Below are 18,378 nucleotides of genomic sequence, written 5' to 3'. Positions count from 1 at the left end.
CCAGCCTCAGTCTCTTTATCTGAGCAGTGGCAGCAATGGATCGAGGCTTCACTTTCTTAAGGGCAGAGAGAGGAGTTTGACTCAGCTCAGCCTCTCAACCTTCCGCATTGAAACTCCTGGTCAAAGGAATGCTTGACACACCTTGTTATTTATTACTCACTGGGGGGTGTGGCCTGCTGCCTATTGGAAGGGTTCTGTGGTAGAATGCACACTTTGTGTGCTCATGTGTGTCACGACAGGCACACAGATCTCATTGCTACATCTCTCTGTGATTGCTGCATGGACAGTGGTGTCAGGGACAGTGTCTCTATCGGATCAGTCTACAGTGATCTGTTCCTGTTTGGACCCCGACACACTCACTTGTCAGGGGAGCCCCTCATGTGCCCCTGTAAGGGAAGCTGGCTAGCTAGAGAGATCTTTTGGATCCTCAGACATAGTGTATGAATAAACCAGACATGGATTAATTAGGTGTGACTGCATCATTAAATTAGAATAATGAACAAACAGCCACGTATGGCATTCAAATTTGCCTAGAACGACTCCAAGGGTTGCTTTCAAGTAAGTCACCTGTCAGTCTGTAGGTTTGGGGGACTCTGGAGAGTCAGGTTCCTGTCCTATCTTGAGAAGTGAATTCTTTAGGCACCACCTACTCCAGGCAAGGACAATCCTTCAACAGACACCCGGACTCCACAACCGAATCCAAACAATGGCTGGTTCGATACAGCATCATCTATGCACGCTTCAGCTGCGAGCATTTCTCAGAGTGAAATACGACAGTAGCACAGGTGCTCAAGAGACAGGAGGGAGAAGTTAAGAGGTGTGAGCAGCGGATGTGAAATGCATCGATCCTGTAATATTTATGTGGATGTGCACATCGTCGCTTGTGCACGTGCGTGCATGGACATGCACACACACACACACACACACACACACACCTTTTGCATTTCCCATGAATTCTTTTTTCTTCTGTTGACTCTCCCCATTTCAGCCAGATAGATTTGAAGGTGAATCTAGTCTTAGTTGTGTGATTTTAGGAACAGCTGAAGAATGGCAGCCCCCTGCCCTCTGCAGACAACACCCCTCAAAATTTCTGTCCTAGGACAGAGAGGCTGTGCAGCAAGAACCATTTATTTTAACAAAGAAGAAGAAGGCAACAGCTAAGAAGGAAGAAAATGGGAAGGAAACTCACTAGCCTCACTGGTGAGCTGTGGGATAGCCTAATTCATGGGGGGCTTTGTTAGTAAGATCTGTTAAGTATCTAGAAACCTTTGATCTGGAGCCGCTTTTAACAAAGGTGATAATTAATTAAAGCAGAGTGTATTGCAATAAAGTAACATTGCGGTCAGTTTATGCGCTGTCCAGAGCCGGCCTTCGGAAGTCTCTGTCAATTAAACTCTTGTTGGAGGCCAGCTCATTATCAATTTTTTTCCCCTGAGCTTTGATCAATATTTTTGGCTGTTCTGTCCTCACAGAACCAGAACTACGTCTGTCTCCATGAGGGCACCCATTTATTTACATCTTGCAGATGGCCACGTAGGATTTGTTCCTGAGCTGAGCTGCTGGGAATCGCTCAGTTTGAGAGCTTCGGCCAGTTAATGCTGGAGGGGAGATACAAGGGAGGATAAGAGAAACCAAATATGGAACAAGTAAAAGGGGAGAAGGTCTGTGAGCATATGGTCCAGAAAACACCCCCTTCTACTTCCAAAGGGACTTGGAAAGCAGGACAGTTACCCTGGGGCTGCCCACCTGGCTTCCTAGTTGGTTCCTGTAAGGCTGAGGCTCAGTCTTTATACCCATCCAGGGGTCACTGGGAACAGGATCAGTAGGAACAAGGAAGCCCTTAGGGCAGGCACAACAACTCTGAAAATTCCTCTGTCATCATTTCTACCCTTATCATTGCCTTTTTTCCTGGCATTTTGAACTGCACCCTACATTGCCAGGTGGATTATGGATCTTTCTCTTTAGGCTCCACCTTGCAGTTTGTGAGGGTGTCTTAATAGCAAGGAGAAGAAGGAAAAGAGGGAGACAAAGACTGATGGCCAGAGGGTTACAACTAAGTTGGGGGGGCTCTGTTCCTCTCTCCTAGGCTATTTGGGTAGGATTCAATGCTTTTTGTGATTCCTGGAGAGTCTGTGTATTTAAGAAGGCAAAGGTAGAGAGGATGAATGTGCTTCCCTAGTTGTAGAGAAACCAAAAGGAGGGCATCCTGGTGTCTGCCATACCCTCCTTGCATGGAGGGGAAATGCAGCACTCTGCTTGGAGGGGCTAGCTTGACTGACTTGATCAAGTCCTGTGTGTGTGTGTGTGTGTGTGTGTGTGTGTGTGTGTGTGTGTGTAAACACTACAAGAGAAAAAAGTAGGGCTGGGATGCCAAGGGGCAGCGGGTGGCATAGGAAATACAGTGAGTGGAGGGAATTATCTCTGCAGAGAGCTGGTTACTCAGATCGCAGATGGAAGGTCATTTCTAAAATGAGTCAATAGGTGAGGAGAAGCAGGCAGGCATCTGAAGGGTGAGGAGCCGAGGGGAGATGGAATCTTCTTGTAAACCTGGACTTTTGGGTGGGAATATGAGGCAGATAAACAAGAGCACACTTCCACACTGTAACTTAGATCACTGATAAAATCCAAGCTCTGAGTTCTGAGGTGGAGCACGTATGAAAGCACAAGGACGGTGTTCTCCCCACATTCTCTCCTTTTCTCCATCGGCCATCTCTCTGATCATGCATACTGCCTTGCAAGACAAAACTAACCCTAACATCATTCCAGTGCCATTTGCATTTATCATCTCTTTCCTGGACGCACACACACACACATTCATACACATATAAACAGAAGTCACACACACATGCTCACACCAACACCCACACGGGCTGCTGCAGTATCTTCCCTCCCTCAACCCTCAGGGACCCACAGATGCACACAGATTTTCACACCCTCTAGTGCTCTCTCTGCGTGTCACATGGGATTTCCCTTCCAAGTTCAGAAACGTTGCGTTTCAGCCACTGTCAACCAGCACTCTCAGCTTCTGGCCAGTGTCTGGGCCCTATGACTTTCAGTTTCCCTTTTGCTCTGCCAAGGATTTTGGGCCTCATTTTCTATGACTTCTCCCTGTCTTCTATAGCCTGCCCATTGCACGTCCCCTTCGAAGAGATTCTTCCTGGGTCAGTTTGGAAACAGACCACCTTCTGATGACGTGAGAGGTGTGAACAGCGCTGCATTTTCCCCAAAAGCATCGGAGGCAAGTGAGACCAGCTGTTTTCTCAGTTACGAACATGGTGTCTTGGGTATCTTCTCAGCATCACTTAGAAGCCCCTCTCCCATCCTGGTATATAAATAATAATAATGAGGATTATCCTGCTAACAATAGTGAGAATGGTGGCCATACTCAAGTCCCTGGAGTGTGGCACGATCATTGGGCATCAGGAGTGCCGCTGTGAACCAGCTCTTTGAAAATACTCTCACAACTTTACAATATGCCTACCTTACGGGGGCTCATATCTGTGGCATACCTTTTTGTAATTATGTTCCTCTGGGTTGTTTTCAAGCTGTGACTTTAGTCAAGAAAAGCCTTTCTTTTTGTTTTCTTTTGTTTTGTGTTTGAGAAGCCACAAACATCCAGCCAACTGGAGCAGGTGGAGAGAGTGGAAGTATGCCAAGGGGGTTCTTTCAACCCAATCTAGAATTCCCATTAAAGCTGAGGGGGGAAAAGAGTGTTAACATCTCCCCGTTGAATTGCAGTGGAATCTAGGCCAGCCCTGCTTCCCATATGTGTGGGATGCGCTTAGTCATGCTTGTACATGGATGCATATATACGCACATATGCTTATTAATTTATCTGTGTGTTGATTCTGAGGGAGTCTCTTCAAAAGATAAACAAAATTATGCACAAGCAGCAAATAACCACCAGGCTCTTCAATAAATCAAATATTTCTCAATAATGTTTTTCTTTGCTCCTAAATAGAATACTTACAAACATCTGGGATTTGGGTAGTTGTTGTTGTTGTTCTTTTTTTTTTTAATAGGGGTTGTTACTTTGGTTTACTTTAGTTTTGCAATGATTACTATTGCTTATTTTCTTTAGTGAAATATGGTTTTTTAAAATGTTTTTCTTATCTCATTTTCCATACCTCTTTCTCACAAGGCAAATCTTTCTTTTTAAAAACTATAGGTGTGTGTCCAGTCATTCCACCAGCGTCTTTCCCGGGACAGACTGAATTTTTATTTTTTAAAGTATTTTTTTTAAAGTTCATCTTAATTGAGCCGATGACCATGATGATACTTCAGCTTCACTGTCTCTCTTAGACTCATTTGAAAACAGAAATCAGATAGAGCCTCACTGGCTTTGATTCACCTACCTAAGGAAAAAAAAACAAGGAGCCCTCTCGGCTAAAGTCAAGTGGTGGAAACTTAAATGTTCTGAGAATTGCTACATCTTAAATGAAAATATAAGACACAGTTTTATGAAGATGGTCAAGAATCACCAAAACAATCATAACACTTGCCATTTTCCTTTCTTCAAGCTGCACCCCAGATCAAGGGGCTTCAGGTTCTTCCTAGTCAGGTACCGTTGAAATGAGAGGTTGTGTATCTGGTGATGAGTATATTTTAAAATGATATACTCTCCGGAGCTCAGTCCACAGAAGGTTCTATTACTCTGTCCCCACCCTCCCTCTGGATGTAGTGTGGAAGTGTGAGGGGCTGAAGTCCCTGCAGCTCTGGATCCTGGGTTGGGAGCACCCTGGGGCTGCCAGTAAACTAGATTTTGCTCCATGCAGTGGGGGAAAATCTCAATGCAGAGTGGTTACCCAGGCACAGATCTGTTCTGACTGGTTAACAAGAGGGACTGTGATATGGACTTGCCTGTTTAGATTAAAATGCATCACAGGATCCCGGAACAAGCACACATCAGTAGTAAAGGCTGTTTAAACCTTTGGGGACAGCCCTATGTTTAGATTACATTAATTCATAAATATTATACTAAATACCACTTAAATTGGACTTAAATGACTTCAAATATAATGCATTATAATATGGCTATCCAGAGAGCACTAGTCTTTATGTCTCCCAGTAACTCAGTCTTTGCTGCCTCCTTTCCTGCTAGACAAGACCAAAGTTATGAATGGATTGCTGGCTTGTTCATGTGTGATCCACTGACTGCGTATATGTGTGTGTTAGCAGGCATGGGAATGCGTGTGTATGTATTTTCAGTCACTGCTTCTGTTTATTCTCCAGGAAATAAAAAGAAGAAAAGAGAAATAAATGTAAAGTGAGAGAAGGAAAGAATGAGACTAGTGGGTGACCTCTTCCCTACCCCAAGGGAGAAAAATTCTACAGGAAGGGGCAAAATTGGTCCTCAGCTCACTTGTGCTGCTATCCGGGGAGTTTGCCTCTCTTCTCTTTAATCAATAGTACAATGTCTTTCCCTTTGGAGCCTGGAAAAAACAATCTTTCTCAAAGTGCTTCTAATGGGGGCAGAAAAGAAGACTCTGAGTTAGCCGGGAGAGTTTGCATTGAACTGGGTTTTCTTCTTTGGCTGTTATTTCTTTGAATTGTAATTCTGGTTTTTTTTTTTTTTTCCCTTTCTCTCTCTGCCTAGCACCCAGATCTCCCCCACCCCTGCCCAAGTGTTTTCTGGTCTCCAGGGGGTGGATTTACCTTTACAGTAATTACCCCAGTGCACAACTGCTATTTGCTGCCTCCCCAGCCCAACAGCCTTTCTCTGATATGGCTGGGTTTGCTCCACAACACCCACCCACTCCCTCCTCCACAGACTCCCAATTTGACTGGAGTAATTGCCTTTTAAGGTTCACTCTACGCATGGCAGGTATTCCATTAACCCTTAGAACTCCTTCCTTCTTTAGTTACCTGAAATGGCAGGTGGCAAACAAATGGATACCCAACTAAAATCTCATGCATTTAATTTAATTTTTACTTATTTTTTCTCTTCTCTTCTTTCTTTCTTTCTTTTTCTTTTCTTCTTTCTTTGCCAATAACATGCATATGCCATCCACACTGGAGCCCAGTATCTTGTCATGTCTCTCAATTTTATCCCAATATGATTCATTAGAAGTTAGAAATTCAAGAAGGGGAAAGAAAGAGCCACAAATGTGCCCTGAAACCAGGCTTAACAAAGGCATGTTTCTATCCTTAGCCTCATGTTGTCAATTTAGAGTTGGGGAAAATCTAGAAGCCAAATACAACCCTCATTCTTCAAGCCTCATCATGCTTTTTGACTTAACAGTAATTAATCACCAATGGCAAGCAAGTAATTTTTTAAGGTGGCCGGAGGCTTATTTTATCAGGATTAGCTAATAAATCAGTCAGTATCTCTGAAGGAGGAGTTCAAACTCTTCTAGGACTGAATAAACCAGACCTCAGAGACTGCTTCATTTATTCAGCTCCCCTGGAGCTTCCAGGCACTCTTAGAGATATTGTGGCCCAGCCTTGCCTGTATAAATCCAAGGGATAGAGAGGCAGGAAGTTTCATAGGGAAAAACATATATGCTTAGGCTCTGAAGAGTGAGCTGCGACAACGAGACACCAAGAATGCCGGAGCCAACGGGCCTGCCTGCCACTGACTGAGACAGTTTAAGGGAAGAATTATTTAGAAAATGAAGTTTTGCTTGTCCTAGGAATTCTGGCCAGAAGTGTATGTAGTATATATATGAGACATATGATAAAGCTATAATATAACCTTCTCTGGCTTTCTGATGCAAATGATGATAATTCTACTTCTTTGCTATAATAGAAGGGAGTCCAAATAACATCAAGAACATAGTGATGATACCAGCAAGGGATCGTGAGAAGAAACCAAGGAATATTGTTAAAGTTTATCTTCATTTGAAATAAAGAAGTAAATAAAGTGCTCCAAACCCGGATCTCTTAAGAAGCTCAGCTCTTCACAACTGTCTTTTACCTCTGGTGGGTTCTAAATTTTTTAACTTTAAAAATTTAAATTATTACAGGAATTGATCATTAAGATGGGCAAAGGATTTCCTTATCTATGCTTTAAAATTTTTCATTATTACTATTTTTAAATCTGGTGACATATTAGGATGACAAAGATTTGATACAAACCTTGATTAGCTTCTAGGGAGCTTGATTGGAAAGGGAAAAACTATAAAGATATAGTTGACTTGAGGGGGGGGGAAGGAAACAAATATTATTTCAAAGACTGTCTCCTCATTTCACCTTTCCAGTCCCTCTTCTGATCAGACAGACATTTTCTCCATATTGGATAAAGGTTGGTTTGTCTCTCCATTACAGCCCCCATCCTCACCCCACCCCAACAAACCCAGTATATTTCCATTCTGCTGTGTTTTTGTGCTACTCAACATGCCATTAACTTTAAGATTTACTCCTCAGCAGGCAAGCTGGAAGATGCTAAAGCCAATAAAAACTGCTCTCTGGGACTCCAACTATGAAGAGTTTGGAGCTCTGCTTAGTATTCGGATGAAGGGAGGGCTGGAGGAGGGAGGGAGGTTGTGATAGTGAAAACCACTGCTGCTTGGAGAGCCAGACAGCTCTGCGCTCTGCACCTAATGTGCCGGAGGATCAGCTCTGTTCATAGCCCATTTGTGGCCAAGGATGAGGCTGCTCTCTGTGTGTGGGTGGGTGTGCGTGTGCGTGTGTGTGTTTTCATCTTTAAAACCACCAGCTCTAACACAGCATCTTCAGTGGCTCTCCACACTACTGTTTATTAAAAACGGAACGTCCATACACATCCCTTACAACTTCCTTAGCCCGGTGCTCCTTCCCTGCCTGACGATCAATCTCTCTCAGAAAGCATTTAACTTGCCCACACAGCTCCAGCCCAGATTAATCCCCACTGCACATCCTATACATTACTGTTAGAGAGCGGAGCATTGGGCTAATTTCGTCACCCACCAGCCACCCACACACGTTCTACAACTGAACACGTTTGGGGATCTGCTTTAAAGATAATAAAACAAGGAGAAAACAGGCAGCCTGCAGACAATTCTCATGACCACTTTCCTAAAAAGTTGCTGGGTTTTAATTCTTTGATTATTCTGTCTCCCCCTCCCCCAAGCACTCACTAGCAATGATTGCTTCAAGAGAGAGAAATAATGTACTATAAGCTCTCTGCATGGTGAGTTTGGGATAATTTAGGCTACACCCTTCAAAATGCATATCTTGCACACACGGATTTTTTTCCCTCAAAGCTCCGCTTTCCTGAGAAGGGGATCATTCAGGCTTCCCCGACCCCCCACTCCACCCAGGGGATGGCTGGTTCCTTGCTAATTCTTGTCTTGGGTTTTGTCCCTCCTTCCTTTAAACATCAAACACCCCCTCCCCCACCACTCACACCACAACCGGATTATTGAGGCACATAGCTCGACAGGGAGAGTTTCTGTTAAATTGATAGCGAAATAAAAATATCTCTCTGAATTTGTCACCTCTCTTCTTTTTAGACGGCTGCGCGCCTGCTACTCTGGCCCGGAGCAGGGAAGGAGGAGACCATCTCTTAATATTTTCAGCACCACGGCGATGGACAGCACCCTCGGTCCCCGGCCCGCTGAGCGCCCGCCAGTCTGCTCAGCGTCCCGGGCTCGGCCGGTGCAGCTGTCCCCGTCCCAGTCTTTCAAGTCGCTGCACCCAAAAAATCCAAGACCCGTTTCCCCTCGATCTTCTCTTTCTCTCCATATTCTGCTTCCGCTCCTCTCCCCACCGCACCGCTTCTATCAGCTCCTCGCCCAAAACCCAGCCTTGCCCCAGCGAACAGCTCCCCACGCACCCCAGTCCTGGTCTCCGCTGCCCGAGCGCCTCCCTCCTCGGCGTCCGCCCGAGGCTCCCTCTCGCGCCGTCTCCCGCTCGTCCGTCGCCGGCCGGCCGGCCGGCCCGCCCGCTCCTTCTCCCCGGCAAAGTTGGGAGGGAAAGGTGCACTCACCTTTGTGCATGCCTGTGAACCTGTCCTTCAGAACCGTAAGCTCGTAGATCTTGCCGAACTCCTCGAAGAGGGGCTTGAGGTCCTTCTCATCCAGGTTGCGGGGGATCTGCCCAATGAACAGCTTGATGGCATCGTGGTCCTTCATGGGAATGGTCGACGGGTTCCCCGGGCTGTGGCTTAATCCGTTCATGTGCCCGGCGCTGCCCGGGCTGCTGCCGAGCCCGTTGGTACTGAGGCTCGCGTTGTCTGCCTGTCCGTTTGCTAACGTGGCCATCTTTATATACATAGAGAAAATCTTCTTTCCTTTTATTCTTTCTCGCTCGCACTCTCTCGCTCTTCTCCCTCGCAAGCTCGCTCGCGCTCACACACGCACACGCATACACACACTCGGGTTCTCTCCCCCTCGGTTTCTCTACACCTCGCTCTCCTCTCGCTCTCTGCTCTCTCTCTTTCTCCTCTCTTCTCTCGCTCGCTCGCGCTCGCGCTCTCTCTCTCCTCTCCCCGCTCTCTCTCCCTCCCTCTCTCCTCTCTCCCTCTCTCTCTTTCTCTCTCTCTCTTTTCCAGTCTGATCTGATTTTTTTCTTTTCTTTTTTTTCTTTCTTTTTCTTTTCTTTCTTTCTTTCTTTCTTTTTTTTTTTCTTTTCTTTCTTTTTTTACATTGAACAGACAGGATCTCTGTCCTTTCCGTTTAAACAGGCTGGACCGGTTCAAGTTCCCAGTCAGACCAGGGGTGGGGGCGGCGAGTGAGCGCGCGCGGAGGAGGGGGGGGGCGCGGGGCCCGGAGAGGGCGAGATGCGGGGGGGCTCCCTCGCGGCGGCGGGCGGCGGCCGGGAGCAGGACCGCGTGGGGCGGCGCCGGCCCCGCCGCGCCTCCCCCGTCGGCGGCCCCGGCGAGCCGCGGTGGTACAGTCCGAGACAGCCCCCGGCTATAAATAGCGCCAGGCGCATGGCTCTTCGGGAGGCGCTGAGATTCCGGGCCCGGCGGCCGCGGGGAGCGGGTGCCCGTTAGGAACGGGGCTGCTGGCCTCCTCTTTGCTTTTTGGGGGTTCTTTTCTGTAATAGCAGCAGGTGCAACTTTTTGTATTTTTAAAACATTGGTTTTCATTTTCGTGTGGGTATGTGGGGGGGGGGGCGTTATCCACCGAGCTGCGCTCTATTAGGGCGCCAGGCGGGCGAAGCAAAGGCAGGGATGGCGGGCGGGGCGGCGGCGAAGGCGGCGGTGGAGGTGGAATGGGCGCTTTTTTCCTCCCATCTGGTTCCCTTTATTTATTTATTTATTTAGACTAGAAAAAGCGAGTCGGCTTGGAGGGAGTCCGCCCAGCGATCCGAGTGCGCATTGATCAGTGTCGAGAGAAAAAAAGCTACATAAATATATATTATGTGGATAAATCTATAGACAAGAGCTCTCTCGCGCGCGCTCTCTTTCTCTCCGTGTCTCCCTGCTTTTTTCCTCCTCGAATCCCCAACCTGCCAGAGCAGCCCCAAATCTTCGCCCTCTCGCAAGGCATCTGCCGCCACCCGAGCCACCTGGGAGGTCGGAACCGGGGGAGCAGTGGGGCCTCGCTGGGGATGGGGGTGGGGGGTGGACGAGGCGTAGAGATTTGGGGCCCGACCCTCGTCCCAGCCCGCCTGCGAAGGCTAGAGGTGGGTGTTTCGGTCCCGGACGGCCTCCCCATCCCGAAGCGCGGCGGCTGGTCCGGCAAACGGCTGGCGGGAGGCAGGTAGGAGCCGAGCGTCTCGGCCGGCTCGCCCGCCGTGGAAGGAGGCAGGGATCTGGGTGCCGTGCCGGGTCGCTGAGCCAGCGCGAGGGTCCGGCTTGATTTGGCCCTCGTCTGCTTTATACCGGTTCAAACTGAAATTTTTTTTCTTAATCCACCATCAAAGAAATAAAGCCCCCGAATCGCTATCCGGGCTGCGGCCGGACCCAGACTCGCGCGGCGTGCGCTGCCCCCGCGAGCTTCGTTGGCAGCGCTTCCCTCGCCAGAAGTGCGAGGCTCGGAGTCTCATCTGCGGGCTGGAGCCAAGGGTCCGGCCGCCCTGCCCGACTTTGCCGGGTTCCCCACCAGGCCCGCCGGGGCCAGAGCCTCGGCCGCGCAGGAGAGGGAGTGGCCGGCGCGGGAGCCGGGTCGAAGCAGCCCCGCCTCTGGGGGCGAATGCTGGTGGTGAACTTGGGGTGGGAAAGCAGATTTTCATTTTAATGATATTTACCTGCCCCTCATCCTCTCCCACGTTTGCTTTTCCAGGGCAGCCTCTTCTCCATGGCTTCAGAAGCCGGGCAAATTAAAGTAACGCTCCCGCTCCCCCGCGAGTTGCTGGGGCTGAGCTGCCGGCCTGACCCTTGCCGGACCCCCACCGGCCCCCTTCGGGTGTTCTGGGTTTCTCTTTTCTTGCCCTCGGATTACATGACGTTATTAGACAATATGTTTACAATTTTATTTAAAGAAATGAGACCCCAGCTGCCTGAAAACCGAGACCAAGCCCGTTTGGTACAACCACAACCGCGGAGCTCTCCAGCGCCAGGAGGAGGCCTGAGGAGGCCCCGAGGTTCGCAGCCCCAGGCCCCGAGCCCACCTGGGACACCTCTCCCTGAGGATCCAGGGCGAGTGACCAAACAGCAAGTACAATTCTGAGAGCTGTGGAACTTCATCCTTTCATTTTAAGATTCTCCTGTCTTTTCTTGATGGAATCGTGTGTAAGTATAGTTGATTCATAACTCGGTTCTGGGCTTATATTATCCAATGTTATAGGACGGCCTAAGAATCGCCCAAGTTGATGGAATCGAACAGAAACTCACACATAGAACCTCTCTGCAACGTAGCTGTGTGCGTGGTGTGCCTATGAAGTGCTGTAATAAGGTGGCATGTCCCTAGTAGGCACACGGAGGGTTTGAGCTGGTGGCTTGGAGATGCGTGTGCCTATGTCTAATGAGGACTGTGGGTGCTTCTGTGGGTGCAGTGTGGATGTGCACATACACCGTTTGTATCCACACTCTGGCTGTGTGTGTGTGTGTGTGTGTGTGTGTACCCACCAGTCTGAGACCTCCTCCTCCTCTTTTCCTCAGGACACATCAGCAGGGGGCCAGTATCTTTGTCCAAATATCTCCTCTAACATTATCTTGTGGTGCTTACCTCTCAGGATCTCACAATGGAGTGGGATGTATTTTCTGCCATAACGGGGGAGTTTAGGAGAGTAATTCCTGCTTGAGGTCTCTCTCTCTCTCTCTCTCCCTCCCTCTCTCTCTCTCTCCCTCCCTCTCTCCCTGCCTGCCACCTCCTTAAAGCAAAGCTAGGTGTGGGGCAAGAGAAGGAAGTGAACTGGGGTGGGGGTAGGGGGCTGAGAGAGGAGGGGCCAGCACAGGAGAGGGCAGCTGTGGTTTATCTTCCACTTCTTCCTGCCTAGACCCCAGCCCCGCCCAGTTCCAAGTAAATTATTCACAGGTGTTTCATTATTCATATTATTATTAATAATAATAGCCAATACATAAATAAAAGCAGTCCCTGGGCAGGAGTGAGTGGGAGAGTGGAGTTGTTAATGGAAGGGGGCATCTGGTTATTTCGGATGCCTGCAAAAATGCCGCCATAAGGTATAGCATTAGCTCCCTCCAGGACTGCATCTCTGCCTCCTGCACCACAGCCCCCTCTCCCTGTGTCTCTCCACATGTGGACCCAAAGCTGTGGAGAGCTCCTTCTTCCCTAGGGAAGGTACCTCACCCTCTCCTTTCTCCCACCTGAGGATGGCTTATTTTGGATCTGGACTGTCTCGCCTTAAGGGGTAACACATTCCTCACCTCTCAGCTCTCTGGCACCATGTGGTAAAGTGCCCCACCTCTCCCCACATTGCTGAGGTAGAAGCCACCAGGACACCAGGCCCCATATAACTGAGCTACCTTGTGTTAACAGCGGCAGAAACAGCTTCTCCCAAGGCATTGATCTCTTAAAGGCACAGAGCTGAATCTCTTAGGCTCCCACTGCTCTGGCACGGCAGAGTACTGGGGAGAAAACAACACAGACAGGTGTTTCAAACTAATGCAATAAAGGAGCAGGACCCCAAAGAAAATAGTAAGAAACGTAGTTAGGTTGCCTCTCCGGTATCCTTGCCCTTGATATTCTAGAAAGACTTGAGCTAATTTTTTTTTTTTAACCTTAGATCATCAAAGAGAAATGTAACTAGGGAAAGATGGGGGCAACGTATTACTCACTGTGACATTTAAACAGATTTAAAACTTTTTCTTCAAGTGCCACTTCATGGCCACAATTATTTCATCCACTGAGAGAGAGAGAAGGCTGGCAAATGGAAGAAGGAGCTGGGAACAATTGCTTCTCATTTTCTGTGTTTGTGGTTTACATTTTGTTGCTGATTCATCTTTAGGGATGTCAGGAAGCCCTGTGTGGTGGGGATCTTGGCTCAGATGGTGTAGTTTTGCAGGTCTTACCATTGCCTCCTGCTCCTCACTTCCCTTTGCTCCTCCCCCTCAAGGGAGGAGGAAGCCCTCTTTGTATCCAGCTTCCCTTCAGCGGAGCCACCATCCCTCTCCTCTCTCTGGCACCCACTGAACCACAGTCTGTGGCCCCAGCCATGGCCACTCACCCTGAGACCAGCTTTGGCTCTCCGGCGTATAAATTTTCTCGCTCCATCTAGTTTGTGAACTGGTGGAGGGCAGGAGCCCAGCAATCTGGCCCCTCTTTGTCCCCTGCATCCTCTCTTGCCAGGCATGAGCACACAGTAGGTGCTCAGGATGGAGTTTCTAGATACCTATGGCTAATCTGAGACTTGGAGGAGGGGGGTGATGCTGTATTCATTCATCTGGGTCCTAAGGATGGAGAGCTGCAGGGCCCCAGGCAGACTCTCTTCCAGAAGAAGTTCAGAGTCAGGGATGAGAACAATCCATTTAGAAGCCACACAGCAGTTTAGCCTCCCTGGGCTGCACAGCTCAGCTTGGAGACATCGCCACACAGTCATTCTTGCATTCACCGAACCCTTCCAGTCTACCCCTGGAAGCAGCAGAGAAAGGACAGGACTGAGAAGAACCCACTGTCTAGTTAGAGACACCAAAGTTTTAGCAAGTGAAAAGCCCCAGAACAGCAAATGGCAACAGATGGTTAAATGTCTTCCAGGCCTGAGGAGTTCCACATGCAAGAAAATAGAAAACAATCCAAGTTGTGTGGGATAATCTGTGATGGTGGGGGGGTGTGCATGGCAGCAGCCTTGGGGAAGGAGGGGCCCTTGTGAAGGCAGGAGGCAGAAGGCAGTGGATGGCCAGAGAGCTGGGTGGTGGCCTGGCCTAAGGCCTAGGAGGGCAAGAAGCAGGTGGTTCTCCAAGCATTATTATATTGAGAATAAACTATAAACAGAGCTATAGTCTGCTCAAGGCCTCCAGAGACCAAACTACCATGAAGTGTCTCTGTGGGGTGACTGCTCAGCCCAAACCTGCAGAGGGCAGGGGGGAAGGCTGGGGACAGGGAGACTCACTTGCCCTCTGCAGAGAGCTCATGGATTTGGGCAGAGGTTGACTCAGAGACGAGCAACCACACCAGGTCGTGAGCCCACCAAGGGGTAGGGTGAAAGGTGGTGGTGATGTGTGCCACGGGACCCCGGAGAAGCTGGAGCTTGTGGAGGCACTGGCACCCTGGCAAGGCTCTCTGGCGGAGAGAACTCTGACCTGGCCCTACCGAAAGTGAGGGCATCAGCTTAGAAAGAGAGGAGGAGAATGAGGCAGTGGATGGAATTGCCAGGTCTGGTGAGTGTAGTGGGGTTCTCATGTGATGGTGAGAAGGTGGAAGCTTCTAGAGGAGATTCCTATGTGGAAGTAGGTGGGGTGGGCAAGATATGGCTTTGAAAGCAGCTTCAGAAGTCTGTTTCTGGTCTTCTCCACAAGTTTAGGACTTCTCTGTCTGTGAATAATTTGGGAGGGCTTAGTGATACAAGAAGCACTAATTGAGGTGGAAAGGAAGGGGAAAATGATCCCCACCTTCTCTCAGTTAACCTTAGCAGCCTCCTGCCAGTGAGAGGAGACCATCGAAGGCCCCCTTTGTCCTGTCCTGAGCCAACAGCAGGCCTGGCCAGGTGAGCAAATGCATGGAGGGAGGAAGAGAACGGAGTTAGGATGCTATGGGTTTTAGGAAAGCCAGGAGCTCCCCACAAGGCACTGGCTGCTCCTCTAGCTCAGGCAAGTGCCAGGGCTGGCAAGACAGGGGCTCCGGGCTTCCTTCCTCGCTGGTTCAGCCCCAGGGACACATGGCTCTGGTCTTGTGGGGACTCCTGGGCTCTGGGCAATGGTGGGTGGTCGCTTTGGGGAGTCTCTAGGCCTTTGGGTAGTTAGGATGAATGTGCCCTGTCCCTGGCATGAACACATGCTCCTGTTCCCTGCTTCTGTGCCAAGTGGGGCTTTGCCTCACTTTTGCTGAGCACAGGCAGGAAATGGAAAGGCAGCCCAAGAAGTGGGGTAAAAGGATCTGGAGTCCTGCAGCCCAGGCACCCTGCATGGACAGGGGGCTGGGAGGTGCACAAGGAACCTAAGTTATGGCTTTCCAGGCCTCAGCTTTCTCATCTGTAAAATGGAGACTGCTGTCCTCTCTTCCACCTTCCTTTCCTGCCACATCACATCCAAGGAGGTGAGGCAGTGCTGGGCCTGTGCAGTTCTCATGTAAAAAATTAAGAGGAGAGCAGGGGTTGAGGGTCAAAATGGGCCATATAAAGGTGTAGATGAAATTAACTTGTTTCACTGAAGGATTAGCAATTTACTCCTTATCTTTCCCAAATAATTCACGTGTTTTCAAAAGGAGCCCTGGCCGGCCAGCACTCAGTAGGAGCTTTTACCACTGCATTTAGGTAAAGCTGGCAGAAGCCAGACTCCTTGGCTTCGAGTCCTGCCTCTCCCACTTACTAGGTCTATGACCTTGGGCAGGTTATTTAATCTCTCTGTGGCTCAGTTTCCTCATTTGTAAAATAGGAAGAGGAATAGAACCTATTAAAATTGTTTTTGGTGGCGGGCCCCTGGGTGGCGCAGTAGGTTGGGAGACCGACATCAGCTCAGGTCATGATCTCGTGGTTCGTGGGTTCGAGCCCCGCCGGGCTCTGTGCTGACAGCCAGCTCGGAGCCTGGAGCCTATTTCAGGTTCTGTGTCTCCCTTTCTCTCTGGTCCTCCCCTGCTTGCTTGCTCTCTCTCTCTCTCTTTCTCAGAAATAAATAAAAACATGTAAAAAAATAAAAAAAATAAAGTTGTTGTGGGGATTAAATGAGTAAATGCACATCAGGAAAAGTACTTAGATTGATGTTGGGCTAGTGGGTAGTATGGGAGCCTCACTAACAGAGAGGCCTGGGGCCTGAGGGGCGGGCCAAGGCCCCTCCCCCCAGTATAGGAGGGAGGCAGGGCGGCCCCCTTGGTTGGGGCAGCATTGGACCCGAAGTGGGTGTCCTGACTTGCTGCAAGACTGTTTCTCAAGGAGCTCCTGTGGGGGCAGAAAGCCTTCCCGGAGGGCAAGGCCTGCCTCACTGCCTCTTCTTGGGGCCTGCCCTAGGTACTGGCTGCCGGCACTATGCAACCTCTTCTTACCTGAGAGGTGTTGCCACAGCAAGTCCTTTTAATTGTGATGTTTTACTAATTAGTTTTTAATTATGTTAATTTATTGTACATGAGCCCTGAGGTTTTCAGACACTGGGCTCACTTTAGAAACTGGAATTGTAAGTTGTATTTATAACACACACAATGCTGTGGATAAATGTCACTTTCTCATGGCCACGATTTTTCTGATAATGTTGCTAAAAACACAGCTACCCGGGCTTTTTAATGTTAATTCTCCCACTGCAGCCAGGCCCCCCAAGTCCAGCGTGCAGTCCTTCAAGTTGGTGCTGCACTAAGACATTCAGCCTCCAGGGCAGTGCAGATGGTATGATGGAGTGGAGTGGCTTGGTGGTACAGGGAGACCCCAGGCAGGGTAGGGGCTCAGGAAGGTGAGCCTGTAAGACAGTTGCACCAGGCCAGATCTTCCAAGGGTTGTTGCGTGGGGGCCTCAGACTCCCCCGCCGGGGTGGCTCCCTCCAGCTAACAGCTGGGTACAGACAAGAGCTTGGCAAGGGGGCTCCCGGTGTGTCACCGGGGGAGGGAAGGAAAGGCTGGTATGAGGATGGAGAGGGCAAGCAGGCAGTCAAGTTGGGCCCTGAAGGCCACGGAAGGATGTAGGCTATTGTTCCAGGGATGCCAGGTGGCGTTGGGAGGAGAGGTTTACAGCAGAGCTGGCTCACAAGAAAGACTCAGGGTGGGGACTTGCTGACCACAGGCCGACGGGTTGCTGATGACAGGGAAGAGGGTAATCAGTGGTATAAGACTGGGACAAAAAAAGCACCTGGGTATTTATGAAGGATGGCTGAGAAGGGAGAAATCACCCTTAACACACATGTGCCGAACTGAAGGGACACTGTTTTAAGCCCATTTTCCAAAGATCGTTTCTACATTCAAAGGATGAAGGTTTGTTACCACTAGTAACATTTAAAGAAGATGCCACAGGTTTTTAAGAACTACTCCCTCCCCCAAATAATTTCCAGATGGCAGCCTTCTTTTAATAAGTTTAAAGTCTTCCAAAGTGTTATAATATATATATATTTACATATATATGATATGTACATATATAAATTCTGTTCTGTCACTAAACAGACACATTAATATAAATTTTGCTCAAAGAGTAAAATTTAAAGAAATACAGTCTATAAATACAACTGGGCATTTAATCCTTTCAAATATGTAGGAAAGACTTAAGTTTCTGTATTATATACACACACACGCATAGGTGCATGCATTGTGTATAGAAAGAGTTTGGGTGTTAGAACCATACAGATCTTTTTATTTTTTTTTAAAGTTTATTTATTTGAGAGAGACAGAGATAGCACAAGTGGGGGAAGGGGCAGAGAGAGAGGGAGAGAGAATCCCAAGCAGGCTCCTCACTGTCTTGACTCAGGGCTCAGACTCATGAAACCCTGAGATCATGACCTGAGCCAAAACCAAGAGTCGGATGCTTAACCAGCTGAGCCACCCAGTCACCTCTAGGACCAGATATATCTTTAACTTACCAGCAGTATAAGTCATGTTCTCTGAGTCTCAGTTTACACATTGCAAACATGGCCATAATAACACTGCGTACGGCTGTCATGAAAAGATAATGAGCTATTGAAAAGAGGTAACTTAGTGCCTGCCACACAGTAGGTGCTCAATAAATATTAGCTATTACTATTATTGTATCATTCAAAAGTAAACTAAGTCTCTCCTTTCCAGGTATAAATATAAGCTAGCCAAAAATAGCATTTGAAAAATGTGTAAGAGGACACGGATGTTTTTTAAGGGAGAGGGCAGTTTAGGTTTCCTCCTCAGCGGTCCTCACACTGTGTGGAGGAGAAGAGAAGAGCTTGTCTCTGGTTGTGGGTACCATGTTGTATGAAAGGCTTTGGGGGAACAGAGCAGAGCCCATGTCAGGGAGGGG

At 48.8% G+C, this 18,378-nt stretch overlaps 1 protein-coding gene across 49 annotated transcripts in view; it reads right to left on the bottom strand.

The window, feature by feature from the left end:
- Positions 1–9,338, bottom strand: part of CELF4 (CUGBP Elav-like family member 4) — a 295,672-nt gene extending 286,334 nt beyond the window's left edge. For all 49 annotated transcript variants that reach the window (XM_039238920.1, XM_039238908.1, XM_039238914.1 and 46 more), the window contains exon 1: positions 8,909–9,338. In XM_039238920.1, coding sequence (XP_039094851.1) covers positions 8,909–9,194 — 286 coding nt within the window. In that variant the 5' untranslated portion in view covers positions 9,195–9,338. The remainder of the gene's footprint in view (positions 1–8,908) is intronic.
- Positions 9,339–18,378: the final 9,040 nt, after the last annotated feature.

The sequence above is a fragment of the Hyaena hyaena genome, unplaced genomic scaffold (genome assembly GCF_003009895.1).
Source record: "Hyaena hyaena isolate Hyena2069 unplaced genomic scaffold, ASM300989v1 scaffold_150, whole genome shotgun sequence".
NCBI classification, from domain to species: Eukaryota; Metazoa; Chordata; class Mammalia; order Carnivora; family Hyaenidae; genus Hyaena; species Hyaena hyaena.
The sequence above is the reverse complement of the archived record's forward strand: the minus strand, read 5'-3'. Positions and strand labels throughout refer to the sequence as shown.